This window comes from Gossypium arboreum, chromosome 4 (genome assembly GCF_025698485.1).
Source record: "Gossypium arboreum isolate Shixiya-1 chromosome 4, ASM2569848v2, whole genome shotgun sequence".
NCBI lineage: Eukaryota > Viridiplantae > Streptophyta > Magnoliopsida > Malvales > Malvaceae > Gossypium > Gossypium arboreum.
In genome coordinates, this window is record NC_069073.1 from 109379114 (window position 1) to 109397611 (window position 18498).

Here is an 18498-nt window from a genome sequence, read left to right on the forward strand (position 1 = left end):
GAACTTCAACTTTAATCACTCAATTAAATCTTAAATCGAACTTGAACTTATAAATTAATATCCGATCAAATCTCAAATTATTCAAATTCAATTCAAGTTACAACTATAATCATGATTACGTTTAAATTCTTAAAGAAAATATAGGTTGGGTTGGAGAGAGCATTATAGAAAAAATTATCATCGTATCTTTACATAGGGGGACTTTGGTAAAGTGTTACCAGCAGAGCTGTAAGGAGCGTGCGTACAACGCCCCTTTTCACTGGACAAGTTGTGGAAATAATGATTGGCAGTTAAGTTGACGCGTTGGTGAGATAGAGTGGGAGATGGGGTTTCCTTTATATTGATTGGGTGGAGGGGTTGCTGAAGTCTCCATTGAATAGGAAAAAATGAATCCAGCATTACAATACAAAACACTACGGAATTTAATTGACCCCCTATATTTGGATTTGGATCTAAGCTTCAGCCTTCAGCTTAGGCAATACCAACAGCAGCAGTATTTCTTTAAAATAACGTAATTTAAGAGCATCGGAAACGAGAAGTTCAGAGATAGATATAAATAAATAAAATAATCCTGGCATGCACTGAGCCACCGTTTCATAAATGCAAGCAAGCACTTGACAGAGATGAATATAAGTTAGCTGTTGAAGTTGGCAAAGGGGCTCTGCTATAAAAAGCAAAGGGTGTAATGGTTTTGGTTAGGTTGAGTCTCACACTCATTTCTGATTAGAACAACGTCTCAGTCGCTTGGATCTCTAATTCTTTCCTCACCCACCCAAACCAACCCACACAATACCCCCAAGCATCGAATCCCAAGTTGATTTCACTCCCAATTCGGGGTTTAGTCACTCTCACCCTTCTTCCCCTTACTGTTGAGGTTAGGAGTTGAAAACACAAATAGTGAATACTGTATGATGAAATGTAACTGTATATCATTATATAAATAGCTAGTTGAATAGAAGCAAAAAGGGTCTTTTATTCAACCATTGTATACCTTCTTTTAAGTTGAGTTGGGTGAGTGGGGTGAGTGGAGGAGAGTGAGATATTTTCCTTTTCCCTTCTTTTAAGGTCTCGCCGTCTTTGGCTGATTCACTGCACTGATTTCATTTTTCATATATATATTTTCTTTCAGCTGAGGAAATTGGTGGCTGCATTAAAGTAAGGAGCTTTACTGTGGCAATTATTTCAGGAACCATATAAAACCCCTCTCTCTCTTTCTCTCTGCCAACTCTTGGGATGGAGAATTCATAAACTCTCACACTGCCCCCTCCTATATACCTTCTTTGGCTTTTCCTTTTTTTCCATCTGATACAATACTTTTATCAAAGTCTGTTCTTTTTCCATTCTTGAGAAGGAGAAAACAAATAAAGGTGATAGATCAACTCAAGCAAAGGACACTCTTTTAATCCCACTCATTCTTGGGTCATTGATAGATCTCTGCTTGATTTTCTACAATCCTTTTTCTTTCTTTACACGAAAGAGACAACTCAGAAACAAGTTTCGTTCAAAGTGGTAGTCAGGGTAGGGGGAAGTTTCTTTCTCTTTGGTTGGGATAGTGAAAAATGTCAATAACACTATTTCCTTTTTGTTCTCTATGGGATGGAAGTTTTAGTTTATCTTTTTCTACGTATTGGAAGAGATTGCCGGGGTGTTGGATCTGGGGTGCTATTGACTTTCGTTATCTTGGGACTGATCCGTTTGATTATAGATATAGTTTTTCCTTTCTTTTTTTTTTTTGTCTCATTGATTGTCTTTTATATGTTCCAGATCTACCAGGATTTAGACATTGGCTTTAGAGAAAAACCAAGACAATGCTGCCTCAGAAGCAAGCAGAAGAAGCAATAGTCTCAAACTTAACCGAGATGGAGCTTGAAACCAGAGAAGAAGAGAAAGATGAAGAAGAACAACAATCATTGTTTAGTGTTAAAAACCTCCTCTGGCATGGTGGCTCAGCTTGGGATGCCTGGTTCAGCTGCGCTTCCAATCAAGTACTCTTTTCCAACACAACCATTACTACGTTCAACCCATCATTTCCTTCTCTGCTCTTGAAGTGACTATCTTTTTATTTTTCCCTCTTCCCTAGGTGGCTCAAGTGCTGTTGACACTACCCTATTCTTTCTCTCAACTGGGTATGCTGTCGGGAATTCTGCTTCAGATATTCTATGGACTAATGGGAAGCTGGACTGCCTATATCATCAGTGTGCTCTATATAGAGTACAGAAGCAGGAAAGAGAAAGAGAACGTCAGCTTCAAGAACCATGTCATCCAGGTTCGTGTTGCTTTTTATTGCTTAGTTAGCAGAAGAACCCTAGGAAAAACAATCTCGAACGATCACTGTTGTTAACTACTACACTGTTTTGGGATTGCAGTGGTTTGAAGTGCTTGATGGGCTGCTGGGTCCATACTGGAAGGCAGCTGGACTTGCCTTCAACTGTACCTTCCTCTTATTCGGATCTGTCATACAACTTATAGCTTGTGCAAGGTTAATATACGTAACCTATTCATCTTTCTTCTTCATTCAACGTCAAATTTAAGCTGATTCTGAAACTGGGTATTATTCTTTTTTAACCATTGCTGTTACTTGTATGATAACAGCAATATTTACTACATCAATGATAAATTGGACAAAAGGACATGGACCTATATTTTTGGAGCTTGCTGCGCAACCACAGTTTTCATTCCTTCCTTTCACAACTACCGTATTTGGTCTTTCCTAGGTCTTGGGATGACCACCTATACGGCCTGGTACTTGGCAATAGCTGCCTTTGTTCACGGTCAGGTAAGGAAAAAAAAAGAGTTAAAAACCAACAAATAAACGGCCATCGTCTTCCTCCACATGCAATGCTTTTTATTTCTCTCTTTACATATGATTCTCTTTTTGCTAATCAGGTTGACGGAGTTACGCACAGCGGTCCAAAAAAGTTAGTGCTCTACTTCACCGGAGCCACCAACATTCTATACACCTTTGGGGGACATGCTGTGACGGTGTAAGCCCTTTTTCCCCTTCAAAACTTACAAGAATAATACTTGATTTCACTCTATTCCATTTCTTCCTTTTTCTTTTGCTTCTACACGGCTTCTCTTTGCAGCTTTTGCCGGCAATCTTGGGGTTCGAGACCCAGACAAAATCTTGCAAACTAAACTACTTTTGTTTACTCAGAAACGAACATTAAAATCTTTTCTCCATTTCTCTAGGGAAATTGAAATTGTATAATAGTCATATGTTCAACTGTTTGTGAATTGTTTTTCCATGTTAAACCGTGATTCTGACATTAATCTGGTCTAGTCTGGTCTAGTCTAGTCTAGTCTAGTCTCCTTTGTCTTTACCTGTACCATAATTTCTCTATCATAGTATTATATTAGAAGAACTTTAAAGAAACGTTTTTGTAATTCCCCTACCTGTTACTTGAGCTGCCATCCAATGGCGTGAGGGTATTTAGGTAGTTTGAGTATATTTCCAAATAAGCTTCTTATAAATGACTATAACCTAATAATGAATGAACATCATTATTATTAATTACCCCATTTTTACACTTCCTTTTTTTTTTTTTTAATTTCTAAGTAAGGAAATTCTAAGTAAAGGAATTTCTTTTTGTCCTTATCTTTTCAGGGAAATCATGCATGCAATGTGGAAGCCTCAAAAATTCAAGTACATATACTTATTGGCCACATTATATGTATTTACCTTAACCCTTCCATCCGCTTCTGCCGTCTACTGGGCATTCGGGGACGAGCTGCTCAACCATTCCAACGCCTTCTCTCTCCTCCCCAAGAATGGTTTCCGTGATGCTGCCGTCATCTTAATGCTTATTCACCAGGTCTAGTCCATATTTAAGTCATTGCTTGCAAGACTACTACTATTACTTGAGTTACTTTAAATATGGAATCATGCTTTTAATAGTCAAAGTAACAGTGTGATTCCATGAAATGGGCTGCAGTTCATAACATTTGGGTTTGCCTGCACTCCATTATACTTCGTGTGGGAGAAGGTGATTGGGATGCACGACACAAAAAGCATATGTTTGAGGGCGCTGGCAAGGCTGCCAGTGGTGATTCCAATCTGGTTCCTGGCCATCATCTTCCCCTTTTTCGGCCCCATAAACTCCGCAGTCGGTGCTCTTTTGGTCAGCTTCACCGTCTACATCATCCCAGCTTTAGCCCATATGCTCACCTACAGAAAAGCCTCTGCTCGACAGGTAAATCATCACAGTTACAGATCCTCTTCCTTTACAAAAGTTTCAACTCACTAGGACCATTATCTTGTTGTCCCACTAACCTAGACTCAAGTTGTAGTTATCTTTATTTATTTGGGGTAAATTGGTCTTTTAAAATGAAGTGGGCAATGGACACAGTCAGTCCTGTAGGTAGGTTTGATGAGCAATATTTCACACATTATTCCACATAGTCGTAGCTAGCTTTGGCCAAAATGTGTGGAGAGAGAAGAAAAAGAGGGAGTTAAAAGTCTGAAGCAAATGTACAAATGCATTTAAGGCTTGGATTTGGAAACATTACGAGAAGAATTGGATAGTTGGCAAGTCCTTTTCATTTAGTTATATGCTACAGTTGCAACGCTGTATACACTGTGTTGGATTGGATGTGCATGAGCTGGCTGACTTGACCCTTTTCCTTCCACTTCCGTCTTCAACTCCAACATATGCCAAACCCCATTCTCTAATTTTTATGTTTTCACGTTATCTTCATGAGCAGAATGCAGCAGAAAAGCCTCCGTTCTTCATGCCAAGCTGGACTGCAATGTATGCCTTCAATGCCTTCATAGTGGTGTGGGTTTTGGTGGTTGGATTTGGGTTCGGTGGATGGGCTAGCATGACCAATTTCATCAGGCAAATCGACACTTTCGGCTTGTTCGCTAAGTGCTATCAATGCAAGCCACCTCCACCAACCGGAGCAGCAGCAGCTGCTGCAAACCACCACTGAGTTGACTCGACCCAAAAACTTATATAGCAAGAAACAAAAACCAAAGAAAGAAACAATATGAATTCCCTGTTTTCCTTCCATATCTTTGTATCATACATGGGAAGATACCAATGTCTCCCCTACATGTGATGTGTGCTGGATTTTGTCTTTTTTTTTTTTTTTCTATTTTTTTCCCTCAACCCCTTCTCTAAAATTAGTAAATTAAAAATAGTGTGTTGAATTTGTGATGATTCCTTTGCAATCAAAAGCATAGGCCTAATTAAATACCATATGTTTAGCTTTCTACTATCTTTTTCTCATATCCTTTGGTTGAGATAATGTATAAAAATTTTGGTTGTTCATTCCAAAACAATGAAACTTTATTTTTAATGTGGAATGCCAATTATTACAACTATCATGTTCCCACAGTAAGTTGTTATAATAAAGAAAAGAAACCAAAGGGTATGGGTGTACAGTGTTTTTATTTAATTTATTGCTTTGGACATGTTTTAATGGCCCTCTTCACATTAGATTCTATGGAAGAGGAGTGGGCCGTGGACCCGCCCCACTTTCACATGGCTTGCACGTTGCCTTATCCCTTTCTCACGTGCCACTCTTTACTCCTAAATATTCCCTCATTTTTTATGTACACAACATAGTTTCCAGAAAAAAAAAAGTATACACTGCAAATGAATTATCAAAATTTTTAAAGGATAGGAATAAGAGTTGTTTAATCATCCAACCTGAGACTGATATCACTTATCACTTCATCTTTGACTCAACTAAATACTTCATTTTTAATAATATATGTATTTATCTTATTTGATTCCATGGCTAATTACAACCCTATAATTAACCATTATAATTAACTAACTAATCATTTCCATCTTTCTTCATTGGTCTTCAACTTTATTTATTTATTTATTTATTTATTGTTGCTAGCACATGCACTCGATTGATAGGTGTGTGTTCTTGCTGGGGTTTTTTCTTCTTTTTGGTCTTTAGATTTGTAAAGAGAAAGTGTGGAAGTGTCCACATTTGGCAGTGGTGACAGAGTAATTAATCAAAGTTTGATGAGAACTATTTTTTCTTTTTAAAAAAAAAATCATTTACACCAAAGCTGAAAAGAGAATGGGAACAAGCAGCATGATTAGGCTTTTTACCTGATTTCATGTGGGTTATTTGAATCAAGTCATGGTTTGGTATTTTTAGATTGTGTGTTTTTTCATGATTAGGTAAAGAAATAATTGACAAAAGAAATTTCTATGGGATAGTTGGTTCCATTTAGATCTTGTTGGTATTGACCAAATCTTGCCCATACTCACTTTTTTTTTACTGTGTTTGATGCTGTTAGTAGTTGTGTTCTCTTTCTTAGCTATTATTCTAGTCTCACAAAGTTGATTTTGATTGAGAAAAAATTATCATAGGATCCTCTCTTAATTTTGATACATATCTAATTTTACATACAACTTGTCCTCTCTCTACATATAATAATTATTTAATATACAAATTTTTTGAACATATTTATTACTTTTTACTTTTAAGATAATTACAAATTAATAAATGTAGTGTAGAATTCACTCTAAATATATATCATATTAAGAAAGTTTTATTTTTAATTTTTTAAATATAAAAATATTTTATATATTAAATTATTGTAAATTTAAATTTTATGCATTTAACAAAGTTACCTTAAATAATAATTATTAAATTTAAAATTTTATAATAATTATTTTAATTGAATATTAATTGATGTTCAAGTTAATTATATCTTGAGATCCGATAAAAGTAAATATTTAAGATTCAAACCATCGTAAAATTTATGAAATTCAATAAAATATAATTTAACTTAGATTAAAATGATCCGAAAAGATCACAATTTAGATACTCGATAATATTATACCATATCATATTATTTTAGAATATATGAATAATATAATACATTAAGAAATAATAAATTAACTCTAATAAACAAACAAATAAACAAAATTAAATACCCAAAGGGTAAGTATTTTGTGTGTGAGATTTAATATTGAGATTCAATAAAAGAATTTATTAATATGATCTTAAAATACTCAATTGTAACAGCCCGGTTTTTAGTTGTGTCAGAAATGGTAGTTTTAGAATTTCGTTTTCTGATGATCGAGTCATTAATGTTTACTAGCCTATTATTGTGTTATATTGAATTCTTGGTCTAAAAATTTTAGTGATTGGATAGTTAGTTAAAGTACAAGTGTTTCGACCCTAAAGTCAATGATTTTGGAAAATAAGGTAACGGGACCTCGATTTAGTAAACCGAGCATGTAAATTTTTTATTAAATATTTACGAAGTTGTTATGTAAGTGAATTGAATTTTGGATAAGTAATTTTATCAAATTAGTGATCAATTAAGGTGCAAGGGCTAAATATCGCTATTGAATTTTTCTAACTAAAAGGCTTAATTGGAAATGGTTCAAGGGTTTAAATGAAAAGTAATCCCCTTTTAATTATTATGGACGGTAAATGCTTGATTTTATAATAAATAATAAAATTAAATTTTTAAGTTAAAATTTTAAGTAAAACATAATAAAAACAAAAGAAAAATGTCATCTTCAACCTTAGTTCTTTATTTTCACCGTTTAAACACTTTAAAAGGAGTAGACATTATTCGATTGTAGTTTTCATCCTTTGCATGTAAGTGGTTTTAAAGCTCGTTCTTAGTCAATTTTATGTTTTTGATATCGTTCTAGCTTAATCTAGCTAACCCGAGTTTAAATCGTAAAAGCTGTTAAAGTTTTAAAAGTTTTTCATTGATGATTTTTGAAGTTTTTATGTTTAAATATCTTAGTTGTAAGGTGAAATTGATTAGCTTTGAGTTTATGGATTAAAATAAAAATAATTTGTAATTAGTATATTTTTTGTAATTTTAGATAATAGAAGGATATAGAAGGATAAATTTGAAAACGGATTGAAAAATGAAGCTTAAATGTGAAAGATATGATAATTTCGGTTTTAGGGACTAAATTGAATAAAATATGAAACTTTAGGGAAATTGTGTAAAATCAAATTAAGTTGTCATATGCCTTTTAAGGTAACTATCACTAATATTTTGAAATAAATTACCGTATAGATTAAGAATTGAATCAATCAGTAGATAATTAAGGAAATGAGAAAATTACAAATTAGTCCCTAACACTTCTATTGTTGTTGTTTGTACCTAATAAGTTCATATGGTGTAGCTATGTTTACAACTGTATTTAATGTGCTTAAATCATGAGTTTTTGTTGTATAAATTGTATTTTGAAATGTATTCAAAATGATACAAAAGGGTGAGAAATGACTGAATTGTAAAAAGTTGTTCTGATATGTGTATTGAGCTAAGATAAACATAGGATAGAATACAATTGACATGAAAATAGGGTTAGTTGCATGCTTGTATGGAATTTTCACTACGGTGCCTACTAATTCGCACTTCGGTACCTATTGATTCACACTTTGGTGCCCATTAATTTGCACTACGGTGCCTATTGCTCAAAGTTTCAGTGCCTATTGTTTAAGCACTTCGGTGCCTACTAGTTTGGTGTAGTTACCCATGTATCTATATCTGTTAATATAGTTCATCGGACTAATGATTTTAAAAAGGAAATGTATTGTCTGATTTCGTATAGTGATTGGAAATGAATGTGTTCATACGGTATATATGTTCCTATATTTTGATTGAGCAAATGATGTATTCATTTGATAGTTCTGATGGAATGATACTGAATTAAATTGTACGAACAAATTGGTGGATTATATGGTTGTATATGAAATACTCACCTTACGATTGTAATATGTTGTGATAGGAAACGTAGTTAAACTTGTTGTTTTGATATGTTTAATTAAGAAATGAGGTATGTTTACTGTTTTAACACCTATGAGCTTACTATGCATATATAATGCTTAACTTGTCATATTTTCCTGTCTTTAGTTGTCTTTTGGGGAACGTGATGATCGGATCAACTCGGAGCTCACACTATCCAGTCTTCGATTCGGTACTTTTTTATTCCTTTTAGTCTCAATTATGTGGCATGTATATAGGAAATGTTAAGCACATATGTGAACCCTTAATACATGAAGTATTGAATCATGAATGTGGTCTGGACTTTTGGAATGGTTAGATGTTTCATACTTTTATGAGTTAGTTGATAATGTTTCAAGCTATGAAGGAAGCATGTGTGTAACAAAGTTGATATTAGAATGCTTAAATATGTGATACTTGTATATATTCCTTATTATGTTTGGATGTAATCTTAAATGGTTCCAATTTTGGACCTTATATAATGCTTAATTTTAATGATAAATGTGTTACGTATTAAGATGTACACTTTGGCATGTTGTTAGGCAATAGATAAAGCATAAATGACATATTTGATTATGATTTGGTTAAGATTGGAATGTGAAAGATGAATGGTAAGCTATACTTGAGTAGTTGATGAATACATAAATTGAAAAGCTTAGCGAAATATCCATTTCATATGAGATAGCTTGAATGGTCTTGTGGTTGATTAAATGAATACGATGGTATCCATATTTAAATTGGTTTTGTGCAGGTTTGAATGGCCAAATATGTAGCACCCCTAACCTATATCTGTTGCTGGAATAGGGTTACGGAGCATTACCAGAGTTTACTTTTCAAAACTATCAAAAATTTTAAACATTTAATTCACAACATTAATCATAGTAAAAATCAATCAATAACATACATATTATCCCTTATACGAGCCATCAAGGCCATAAAAACACACTAGAAACAAGTCAAGACTAAATAAGAAACATATAGACTATTTTTTTTAGGAAAAAAAGAAAGATTTTCAAACTGCATAGGTCATATGACTGTGTGACACACACGACTAAGACACACACCCGTGTTCCAGGCCGTATGGGCATTCGAAATAGGGACACACGACTGTGTTCCAACCTGTATCCGTGCCTGTGTAACTTTTTGACTTGAGTCACACGGCCAAGCCACACGCCCGTATGCAAGCCGTGTAACTCTCGAAATGCAACCTTTAAAAACCTATAGGGGACACATGACTGTGTCACATGACCATGTGTCATACATGGCTGAGACACACGCCCGTGTCTTAGGCCGTGTGGACAAGAAATAGGTCAAATTTAAGCCATTTCTTTCACCCTAAACATACCCACACATTCTAGCCATTTTGTACCTATTTCAAGCTTTCAAAATGCACTTAAAACATGCATAAAAAAAAACTAGATCAATATGGCATATTTGCATACAACCAGTATGCCCTATAAGGCACCTCAAAAGCAAGCATACAAATTCACCTAAACATGTATACTTACCACATCTTCATCATACTTATATTATTCAATACTACTACTAAAACATACTATAATTATGATTATTAGAACTTCCACACAAACATACCATTTAGTCACTCAACATGTACCAAAAGGTAACAATATTTCATCAATCAAAATGACATATACATGCCAAACTCATCAACAAACATTCAACCATAAGTCCACCTATACATGCCATTATAACCTTGACCAACACTTTAAAACTACCGATTAATCACTGAATAGTGTGATAGATCTTCGATGAACTTCCAATCCGATCGAACCTCCGATAATCTGTAAAGTAAGGGATAAACAACTACGTAAGCAATGAATGCTTAGTAAGCTCGTACAAACTTTAAACATAATATTCCAATTCAATAATGAACTTTATATGATAAATATAAAACTATACCAATGCATCAAAATTTATCAACTACGTAACCACCAACTCATAAATGAGTAAGCTTGTCAACATCATAAATATTTTCTATAAAACTAAACCAATGCCTCAAAATTTATCAACTACGTAACCACAAACTCATAAATGAGTAAGCTTATCAATCATAAATATTTTCATTCCTAACATAATAAGATTTTATAAAACATTTTACACCATCATTAACATTTTCATAAAACTACAAATAACTTCCTTTACTTACTTTCCATTCCATTTACTAAGACATCAATTAAATAATTAATATATTTATTCATAACATAGGTAATTTCAACCATAACATACGTAATTTCTCATATATAATTACATTATTCAACTCATCAATCCCTTTTTCATCATATCGCATTTTAATTATGAACTTACCGTTTCATTACATTTCTTACTGTTTCATTTGTATAATACCAGACATAAGTATATACATCAATCATAATCTCAAGCTTCACATAAGCTTAATCACCATCATCAATACACAAGTTAGTGCATGTATGTAAATAACTCATTTAGGGTTAATCACATGATAAACCATTTTATAAGAAATTACACCTTTTGAGTCTTACCAACTTTTCATGAACATAAGCATATTTTCATTCGGCCAATTACCATTTCAATGTATATCATTAATATTAAACATGATATAATGCAACCAAAAGCTTAGCACAAACCTAAGCATCATCCACAATCTCAACTGATGAATTCATTTATGTTTAGGTCAATTTTCAATAAATAACAAATTTTTCAAATTCATTAAACAAATTACCTTACCGAGATTTTTCATACGAATAAAGACTTACGATAAGAGTATATCATCAATCCAACCAAACACACCAGATGCTCACATGAGTTAATCCCTCTAACACACCAATGCTCATAAGAGCTAATCCAGCCAACATACCAAACAGAGTATATAACACGAGAGTTCGCAACAAATACCGAACCTTAATTTAATCGGGTAATATGAATATACATCACACCATAATCATCTCCACTCTAATCCCCCGTTACACACCAAATCACGATTGTACTCTATCCGTGTTCAATCTAATCCGAGGAATCAAATTCAATATTATATCTCAAATTACCTGATAAACATGTTAATTTACATTTTTTTTGTGTTTAATTTGGTTTATTGTTGAATTGAACCTTGCTAATTAAGTGTTTTTATGATCTAATATTGTCAGGGATGCAATCAGTCAAAAATAAGCTAAAAAGGGCTAAATTGAAAGACAATCATTAAATTGGGACCAAATCAAAAAGATGGAGAAAACCAAGAAGTTATCAAATTTTGTTGACTTTGTAAAAAGCCAAAAATAGGAAGATATTATTTTATTTTTATTTTTATTTTATTTTAATTTATTAAATTAGTAGGTTATTTTTAGTAAACCCCATGTATATAAATAGGGGTATTTTGTTCTTTAAAAATCATCCATTAATTTTGTATTCTATTTCATGTTGGAGTTGAATTACTCTCTCTTATTTTTTTTCTATTTCCATTTGGAATTGAGTTATTTTCTTTTCTCTTTCAATTTGACATAGGAATTTTGTTCATTTTATTCCAATTTCTTTTTTCTTTTTAAATTCGTTCAATTGCTCTCAAAGCACTTTCAATCCCCAATTTCTTCCATTATCATACAAATTCAATCACCTTCCACAACTCACAAGCATGAATAAATTCATGCTTCACTAAATTTCATCTTAGCTTTAGGCAGGTGTTCTTTCCAGTTGGGAATCGTGAGATACGAATTCATGCTAAAATCTATCTAATCGGTATTCATTCTTTTCCTAGGTATCAAGATTGACAACTCATCCCTTAAGGTTAACTCGATTACAAGTCAAAAAGTACATGTTGGGTTAGAGTCGTGTTAGCTGACAGTTGGAGAAACGAGTAGGCCGTGTTATACTCGGATGTCCGACAACAAATCGAGGAAGAGGTGATCGGATTTAAACGACCCAAGCGGTTGAGGCCGTTAATTCGAGTTGGGTTATTCAGAATGCAAGGCTACCGAAATCTTGAATTAGGAACACGTGTATCTCAGTTAGATAATTGGTAAGGGTTGGTTTGTAGGTCATACCAGAATCAACTACGAGAGGAAGAATTGGTGGTTAGGACGTTCTTAACTGCTATAACAAGCTTATCATTTAGAGGAGAAGATAAATTTTCAAAAATCGATTCTTGATACGAAATTTACAGAGTCTAAAGTTAAAACTTATTTTATCTGTTGCAAAATTCTAAATTTATTTTCTAATTTATTTAATTAAATTATTTATGTTGTTTTAATTATCTAGCTTCTAAACATTTCAAAAAACCCCGATTTACTTTTATTTCTAATTTTTGCAAGTACGATTGGAGTCGTGGGCATGACTATTGCCACAACTTGCGACATAACAAACAATCTGATCATAAGTTATACACGGAAGTAGATTATAGCATCCAATCCTTGTGGGCAAGACCCTACTACCACTCTTACTACTAATAAGAGTTATTTTATAGGAATTATATTTGGTGGTTTCGATGCCCATCAAATTTTGGCGCCGTTGCTGGGGATTGGGGATATTCTTCTAATTTCTGTTTATTTTCCTTATGACCATATCAGAACCGGGAACTTTAGAATTTGAACCAGAAATTGAGAAATTGGCCCGACAACTACGGAAAGAAGCCATTCAACGCGGTAAATAGCCAAATCCCAGATTCGAAACTATATCGTATATTGAAGAAATTTTCTCGTTTGACAAACCAAACGAGATGGCTGAACAAACGATACGCCAACTCGCTGCGGCACCAGATGAACACCAGCCTTTACGTATAACCTATCTGGCAGGAGGAACGCCGTTCGAGTTAAAAGCTGGTTTGATTCATCTACTACCCACTTTCCGTAGATTACAGAATGAAAACCCGCACATCTTAAAGAATTCCATATGGTGTGCATAAGCATGAAGCCTCAGGGAGTAACGGAAGACCAAATCAAACTTCGTGCTTTCCTTTTTTCATTAGCCAACTCTGCTAGAGAATGGCTATTTTATTTACCTCCTGGAGTCTGACATGTCTCGTTTGTTTCTTAAAAGGTTCTTCCCTGCAGCCCCAGCAGCCGAACTAAGGAGGGACATTGTGGGAATCCGTCAAAAAGATGCTGAATCGCTCTACGATTACTGGGAGCGATAAAAAAAGTTGTGTGCAAGTTGCCTACAACATGGACTGACTGAACAACCACTCTTGCAGTATTTTTATGAGGGATTACTCCCGATGGAAATGAAAATGATAGATGCTGCAAGTGGGGGAGTACTAGTTAATATGACGCCCCAAAGAGCGAGAGAGTTGATTTCGATCATGGCTGCTAACTCTCAACAATTCCTACCGGCCACAGAACCCACGAGACGGGTTCATAGGTTAAGTTCTCTATCTCTAGAAGATAAAATTAATAAGCTGACTAACGTTGTTCAAACTTTTCTTATAGATAAAATGAGCCCAGCACGGTTGTGCGGAATTTGCGCTAAGCCAAACCACCCGATGGACTCTTGTCCAATTTTACATAAGGATTCGGCAGAACAAGCGAATGTTGTCGGGAACTTTCCAGGACTGTCCCAAATGCGATATGACCCCTACTCAAACTCGTATAATGTGGGGTGAAAAGATCACCCAAATCTAAGTTATGGGTCAAATCTTCAGTTCAATCAACCTTACCAACAAAGGCTGCCTCCGAATCAACAATTATCAACCCCAAAGTCATCTTTGGAAGCCATAGTGGAAATGCTAGTAAATAGTACTGAGAAGTTTTAGCTAAAAACTTAAATGCATTTGTAGGAGTTAGATAAGCAAGTGAGCAAGCTTGAGCTCACGGTTAGCCATTTGGAGTCCCAAGGTAAGCTGTCGTCCCAAACTTAGCCTAATCCAAGACATAATATAAGTGCTATGACGTTAAGGAGTGAGAAGGTTTTGGAGCCCGTACTTGGCATGAGTCGTGCCCACAACGTTGGTTGAGATAAGAAGAAACTTGACATAGAGGCTCTAGTAGAGTCAGCATCACAAAAATCATTTGTAGTACCACCTCCGTTCGTTTCCTGGAAGACTTGTCCAATGCAAGAAGGAGCGAGAAGAAAAAGAGATCTTTGACACCTTTCGAAAGGTAGAAATCAACATACCTCTTCTTGATGTGATTAAACAAATTCCACGGTATGCAAAATTCTTAAAAAAATTATGCACAAGTAAGAGGAAGCTCCTGGGCTCTGAAAAAATGTTCCCCCATTTTGCAAAGGAAAATACCACCTAAATGTAAGGACCAAGGTATGTTTTCTATATCTTGCAAAATAGGTAGTGTCGATATTAAAAAAGCCATGTGTGACTTAGGCGCATCAATTAATGTTATGCCTTTGTCAATTTATAAACTACTTAATGCAAGTCCTTTGAAGGAAACAAGTGTAATTATTTAGCTTGCAGATAAATTTGTAGTGCATCTGAAAGGAGTGTTGGAGGACGTTCTTGTTAAGGTAAACGAGATAATATTTCTTGTAGACTTCTACATTATCGACATGGAGGATGACAACTCGGCCAATTCGTCTGAGATACTTCTTGGGAGACCATTCTTGAGTACCGCGAATGAAAATTAATATTTGGAATGGAACACTCACCATAGAATTTGACGGTGAAATGGTCAAGTTTAATGTTTATGAGGATATGGGACATCCCAATGATAAGTTACAAATCGTTCCTTGTAGGAATTTAGATCTCGATGTTAAGCAAGATGAATTATCAATAATCCAAAAACAAATACGTGAAGTTGTCAAGAAGGCCTCGAAATTAGAGTTGAAATCGTTTCCAGAACGTACAAGAATTCCGATAGAGAATAATGCAAACTTAAACAGAGAAGCTCAAAGACACCTCAATCTGCTAATGATAAGAGAATCCAAGAAGGACTTCAAAGATAATGGGCAAAAGTCGAAACTTTTCTGCAAGAACATCTAAGTGCACGAGATGGAAAAATTAAGTTTCAATGACCCAAACGGATAACATTTATGGTCGTCGAGCTAAAGACGTTAAACAAAAACGCTTTTTGGGAGGCGACCCAAATTTATTTTCATTTATTTAATTTTGAGTTTTAGTAAGATTTAGGTTGTAAATAAATAAATTTTTATTTAATCTAGTGAATTTGCGTTTTCAGGAACGTAATTGAGGTTTTCTAAAAGTTAGATAAAGATGGTGGTGTGGGCACGCCGTGCTAAATGCTGAAAATTATTTCCCAACACCGACAACATCGATTGAAACACATGGGGAGTATTCTTAACCTTTCTCTTTGCTTGTTGTTTGAGTTACTAAACTTTATTGCATATAACACATGCTTGAGGACAAGCATAGATTAAGTAGGGGGTTGAGTTGGTAAGTAAATATGCATGACTTTTGCTGCATGTCTCTCTTTTGCATGTGTTCAATCTTACGTTGAATTCATTCAATAGTTTATTTGACATTGGGCCCTTACTCTCATACTTAGTCAATTTGGACAATTGGGCAAATTTTTTATTTTAAATGTTCAAGTGTATAGATTAGACATTTGTGTTTTAAGTTTGATATATGTAGCTAGATTTTTGTATAGATTGATTGTTTGGAAAAATATTTTCTTGTGCATAAATAAATTAATAAGATAAAAAATTTTAAGGCTCAAGTTATGAGTGAAGTTTCGAAAACGTGACCGAATTTAGTAACCGGGGTAAGGTGCTTGGGTTGTCATATTATCTCGCGTCTAAAGGTTCGAGTGACAAGTCGATAACTTACAAACATTCCACTAATTGAGTCTTCAAAAAAATAATAAATAATAAATAAATAAATACAGACTGTTTGAACTGAGTAACTGGGATAGGGTGCTTGGGTTGTCATCCTAGTTCGCATAAAAAGGTTTGACCATGTCTAAAATTTTTTGTTTTACTTATGCGTAGTTAATTAACAATGCCTTGCAAATTATTAGATTCAAACTCAATTTGATGAAATTGTTTAGTCCATATATTTCAGCTTTATGACACTTGTTGATCAAACTATATATTCTGAACATTCATTTATTTATTTTTGCCTATGTTGTTTGCATTGATTTTAGATGTGGAAAAGAGGCTCGATTTTTAATAAATTATAGAATGAATTCTAATGTTTGAAAGAACGACATGCTTGAGGGCAAGCATGAGCTAAGTAGGGGGGATTTGATAAACATGTTAATTTTATTTTTTGTGTGTGTTTAATTTGGTTTATTGTTGAATTGAACCCTGCTAATTAAGTGCTTTTATGATCTAATATTGTCAGGGATACAATCGGTCGAAAACAAGCTAAAAAATGCCAAATTGAAAGATAATCATTAAATTGGGCCAAATAAAAAAGATGGAGAAAGCCAAGGAGTAATCAAATTTTATTGACTTTGGAAAAAGCCAAAAATAGGAAGATATTATTTTATTTTTATTTATTTTTAATTATTAAATTAGTTAGGTTATTTTTAGTAAACTCCATGTATATAAATAGGGGTATTTTGTTGTTACTTTTGTATTCCTATTTTAAGTTGGAGTTGAATTACTCTCTCTTCTCTTTTCCTATTTCCATTTGGAATTGAGTTATTTTCTTTTCTCTTTCAATTTGACGTAGGAATTTTGTTCATTTCATTCCAATTTCTTTGTTCTTTTTAAATTCGTCCAATTGCTCTCAAAGCCCTTTCAATCCCCAATCTCTTCCATTATCATACAAATTCAATCACCTTCCACAACTTACAAGCATGACTAAATTCATGCTTCACTAAATTTCATCTTAGCTTTAGGCTGGTGCTCCTTCTGGTCAGGAATCATGAGATACGAATTCGTGCTAAAATCCGTCCAATCGGTATTCATTCTTTTCCTAAGTATCGAGATTGACAACTCATCCCTTAAGGTTAACTCGATTACAAGTCAAAAAGTGAACGTTGGGTTGGAGTCATGTTAGCTGACAGTTGGAGAAATGAGTCAGCCGTTCTGTATCCGGATCTCCGAGAACAAATCGAGGAAGAGGTGATCGATTTAAACGACCCACGCGGTTGAGGCCGTTAATTCGAGTTGGGTTCTTCAAAACGTAAGGCTGTTTGAATCTTGAATCGGGAACACGTGTATCTCAGTTAGATAATCGGTAAGGGTTGGTTTGCAGGTCGTACCAGAACCAGCTACGAGAGGAAGAATTGGTGATTAAGACGTTCTTAACTACTATAACCAGCTTATCGTTTGGAGGAGAAGATAAATTTTCAAGGATCGATTCTTGATACGAAATTTACCGAGTCTAAAGCTAATGCTTATTTTATCTGTTGCAAAATTCTGAATTTATTTTCTAATTTATTTAATTAAATTATTTATGTTGTTTCAATTATCTAGTTTCTAAACATTTCAAAAACCCCCGATTTACTTTTATTTCTAATTTTTGCAGGTACGATTGGAGTCGTGGGCACGACTATTGCCACGACCTGCGACACAAAAAACAATCTGATCATAAGCTATACACGGAAGTAGATTATAGCATCCAATCCTTGTGGACTCGATCCTACTACCACTCTTACTGCTAATAAGAGTTATTTTGTAGGAATTATATTTGGTGGTTTCGACGCCCATCATAACCATTAATTATCAAAAATTAAAAATATATATACAAGTTGTGCTATGTTAATCTACTAAAAAATATTCATATTGATGTTAAATTCTAGCCGTACAAACTTACCTGGCTAAATTGTAGAAATGTCAAAGTACAAAGGCATTTTGGTAATTTTCCATTCTCCTCTATTTTCCACTCGACCTTTATCTAAATTAATAATTTCATTCAATTTATT

At 34.2% G+C, this 18498-nt stretch overlaps 1 protein-coding gene across 6 annotated transcripts; it reads left to right on the forward strand.

Annotated features, from left to right (window-relative positions):
* The first annotated feature begins 430 nt into the window (after nucleotides 1-430).
* LOC108460766 (auxin transporter-like protein 2) lies at nucleotides 431-5339 on the forward strand. Of its 6 annotated transcripts, none has more exons than XM_017760400.2 (9): nucleotides 431-874; nucleotides 1765-1985; nucleotides 2081-2266; nucleotides 2367-2479; nucleotides 2593-2776; nucleotides 2887-2984; nucleotides 3608-3815; nucleotides 3936-4193; nucleotides 4705-5339. In XM_017760400.2, exons 2-9 carry the CDS (start codon nucleotides 1809-1811, stop codon nucleotides 4930-4932), a joined length of 1452 nt encoding a protein of 483 aa, XP_017615889.1. In that variant the 5' UTR covers nucleotides 431-874; nucleotides 1765-1808; the 3' UTR covers nucleotides 4933-5339. The 6 variants fall into 6 exon arrangements, with proteins under 6 accessions (XP_017615889.1, XP_052882430.1, XP_017615888.1 ...); XM_053026470.1 differs by having other exon boundaries at nucleotides 431-699; XM_017760399.2 differs by having other exon boundaries at nucleotides 698-1367.
* Nucleotides 5340-18498: the final 13159 nt, after the last annotated feature.